The 3,658-nt window shown below is 54.3% G+C and overlaps 1 protein-coding gene across 1 annotated transcript in view; it reads left to right on the top strand.

Moving 5' to 3' along the window:
• Positions 1–1,250, top strand: part of MYOCD (myocardin) — a gene marked incomplete at its 5' end in the record, with an annotated part of 10,243 nt that extends 8,993 nt beyond the window's left edge. The window contains 2 exon segments of the mRNA XM_010165938.2: positions 674–861; positions 864–1,250. Of these exon segments, the coding sequence (XP_010164240.2) occupies positions 674–861; positions 864–1,250 (575 nt within the window).
• Positions 1,251–3,658: the final 2,408 nt, after the last annotated feature.

Raw genomic sequence — 3,658 nt, 5'->3', positions numbered from 1 at the left:
CCAGTGCCCCCTCCTGCATAAAGCCCTGCCAGCACCCTCCAAACACAGAGCCCCCAGTACCCCCCACCATTCCCAGTGCTGCCAGTGCCACCTCCTGCATAAAGCACTGCCAGCACCCTCCAAACACAGAGCCCCCAGTATCCCCCACCATTCCCAGTGCTGCCAGTGCCACCTCCTGCATAAAGCACTGCCAGCACCCTCCAAACACAGAGCCCCCAGTATCCCCCACCATTCCCAGTGCTGCCAGTGCCACCTCCTGCATAAAGCCCTGCCAGCACCCTCCAAACACAGAGCCCCCAGTACCCCCCACCATTCCCAGTGCTGCCAGTGCCACCTCCTGCATAAAGCACTGCCAGCACCCTCCCCTGTGCAAAGCGCTGTCTGTTCCCCTTCCCATGCACAGCCCATGCCCAGCCCCGTGGGTTCAGCTACCAGTGCTCGTGCCCTGGGGACTGTGTCCAAAACCAGGCGAGTTGAGGTCAAGAAAGCAGGAACATGTGAGGTTTCCCATTGGGAGGGTGGGCAAGTGGTGCCAAGGAGACTGGGTGGGGAGTGGGTCTCCATAGGCATAGGCATGCCCAAGAGCCCAGCTGGGGGGGCTGTGGAGCTGCCCCTGTGCCCAGCAGTGGTGTCCACTGCCAAAGCACCTCAAACTCCTCTCATTTATTCACAGAAATGCCAGCCAATGCTAAGGAAGATCGGTCCTGCCTCCAGAAGGTACCTCAGATAACAGTGTCTACAGGGAACTCCAGCGCTTCTCTTCCAAAGTCATCCACCACATTTGAGCAGGTCTCCTCAGCCCAGCTCTCCTTCGAGCACTGTCCAGGCAACAGTGATGCTCAACTCGAGGTCCTGCTGTTTTTTTGAATGCCCACAGTCCCCTGGGGAGGGTCAGTGAAATTGCCCTGCTGAAGATGGGGGGAGAAGAGTCTCACTTCGAAGGGATGATGGAGGGCTTCTCCAGCAAAGCTGCAGATGAACTGCTCACCTCCCAAGAGATTTTACAGACTCCCCTCTCACCCATGGAAACCCAGCTCTCCCCTTCCCCTGCCGATGGCTCCGGTTTACAGATGAGTTTCACTGAGTCTCCGTGGGAAACGATGGAGTGGCTGGACCTCACCCCCCCCAGCTCCGCCACTGGCTTTGGCTCGCTCACCCCCGCAGGTCCCAGCATCTTCAACATCGATTTCCTGGATGTTACTGACCTCAATCTAAACACCAGCATGGACCTGCACCTGCAGCAGTGGTGAAAGGGAGGGTGGTGGCGGCAGGATACTGTGGGTGTGCAGCAGCCAGCACAGTGTTTCTGTCATGCCGGAGAACAAACAGGGCTCATGTGCCACATCCAGGGGAAACTGGAGTCATTTTTCCAGCACATAAACTTGTTTGAACTTTCAGTTACTGCAGATGGACAGCAAACCAGTTCTGGTACTTTGGTTTTCCTCCACTGACATGTCTCCACAGAGGACACCAGTGCCTTTAACACTTCTTTAGATTGACAAGAACTTCAGTCTTGTTTCTTTTATCTTTTTTCCCCCCAGTTTTTAACAGTCACTCTTGTGAGAACTGGAGCAGCTCATGACAAAACTGTGTGGTGAGGAGACCTCACCTGGGTGGCAATGGGAAATCATGGAGAGGAGAGCTTGTTGCCGCCCCCTCCTCTACTGCCCTCCTGCCCATCCAGCCCTTTAGGCAATCCTGCTGGGTTCATCTTGGCCATGCCCAGGCCAGGGGCTGTGGCAGCAGGGAGGCTCTGCCCAGCCAGGGCAACAAGCACACTTCTCCCTACAGACAGCCTCACCTTGCTTCCTTCCTCCTGCCTCCGAAACTGCATTGCCCAGTCCTGGCACAGCTCTGCTCCAGGTGGATAAGAGATGGAGACCACCATGTTCATGGTGGCACCTTGTCATGTCCTCACAGTGCCTGAGGTGCTGAAAGCCTCGGAGCCATCCCTGCTGCAGCCTGAGCTGAATCAGGCAGGAGCCTGTGACCTTGGAGCAGAGAGCTCTGGATGTTGGAGGCAGCTGCTCAGGCTGTAGGTTCAGGTATTGGAGGGACGCGGCATCCTGGTGGAGCTGCCATGTCCTAGCTAGCATGGTACAGACCAAGAGGTGTGTAATGTGTTTTGGTCTAAGGTAGGAGCATGTCATATGGAAAATACAGCCATGCTTTGGAGGGGCTGTCCTTCCCCCAGCCAGAAGCCAGGATGGATCTCCACCACTTCACGTGACCTGGGAGCAAGGGGAGCCAGAAACGGGCTCTCAGTGACCTGCGTGTGGGGCAGGGCTGAGAGGGCCCTTGTGTGGATGTGGTTTTGTGCGAGCATCTGCTTTTTTTGCCTCTACTTCTCTGCCATCCATCCCTCCCTCCATCCTTCTTCCCATTCCTCCTGGATCCCCAGCAGTCATCCCCTTCTTCCCAAGTTTACTCCAGCGCCACTGTTCACCCAGCCCAGAGCGAGGCCATCCGGAGAACAGCTGTGAATCACTGAGCCTGGAAGAGCTCGTTCTCCTGAAGCCAGCAGAGACGGCTGCTCTCCTGCAGCCATGCCTCCTGTTTGAAGTCACCAGCATTTCTCCTACAAGTCTCTGTGCAATACACTTCCTCAGGCTCTAGCAAGGAGGAGCCTTTGCTTCACTTCTTGGCTTCCACCAAAGAACTCGCTGCAGACTGTTTGACAGGCACATCTACTACTTCTTTGCAGTTCTGGTTTTGCCAAAGTAAATATTGTTGCTGACAAAGATTGTTAAACTATTTACAGACTGAGTGTATTTAATATTTGTGTTACTGGAAGGACAGCACATCGGAGATGCAGCAGCTGGGGAGGAGGTCTGGCACGAGGGGCCTGCGGGCAGCCTGGCCACGGCTCTCAGGGGGTGCTCCCCCCGGGATGCTGAGCTGTGGGAGGAGGCTGCGAAGCCCCCGCTGCCTCTCCCATTCGTGGCGTTGTTGCATGCTGTATAAAGCACGTGGCGGTAGCTTTCAACTCACTATTTAAAGCACCACTTTTCTATTGTACAAATGGTCACAGTGCACTGCTAGGATAGACAATCACAGGTTGCATTTTTTTTTTAAAGACTTCCTTTTTCTAAGTGAGAGATTTTTTGAAGCCGGTCTGTGGAGAATATTAATAGCACTTGAAAGAGAGTAGTGTTAGCTGCTACACTGTGTCATTGTACAGGGCTTCCCAGGTAACTTTCTCCTCTCAGCAAATGTATTTCCTTATTTAAAGGGATGCTGTCAGCTTCAAACTTGTGAGCAAGCACATTTCCTTTCCTATGTTACCAGCAATACCTTCATTATTAAAAACCCCTTTGTCTTGCCACTCGTCTGCTTGCTGTTTGATTTGCCAGCTGGGGCAGCCCCAGCTTTGACCATTTGGTACCAGCTCCATGCCCTGGGGCAGCTGGTGTCCTTGCAAGAGCAGAAGTATTTCCTTCGTAGCAGCAGTTTCTCCTGGAAGATTTCTAAACAAGCTGGCTGGAGTCTCCAGGCCTTCTGAAGGTTTTTTTCTTCCGTTGGCTTTGCCTTCGCTTTGTTCTCCTGCAGTGAGGGTCAGTGGCAACCAAAGGCAGTGGTTGGCACCCTGCCCAAACCCCTCTGCATTTGCCAGCAGCCGTGGTGGTGGGCTGCAGGATGCAGGGCACATGGTGGGCAT

This window comes from Antrostomus carolinensis, unplaced genomic scaffold, assembly GCF_000700745.2.
Source record: "Antrostomus carolinensis isolate BGI_N321 unplaced genomic scaffold, ASM70074v2 scaffold18154, whole genome shotgun sequence".
NCBI classification, from domain to species: Eukaryota; Metazoa; Chordata; class Aves; order Caprimulgiformes; family Caprimulgidae; genus Antrostomus; species Antrostomus carolinensis.
Note: the sequence above shows the minus strand (reverse complement) of the source record. Positions and strands in the feature narration are given on the sequence as shown.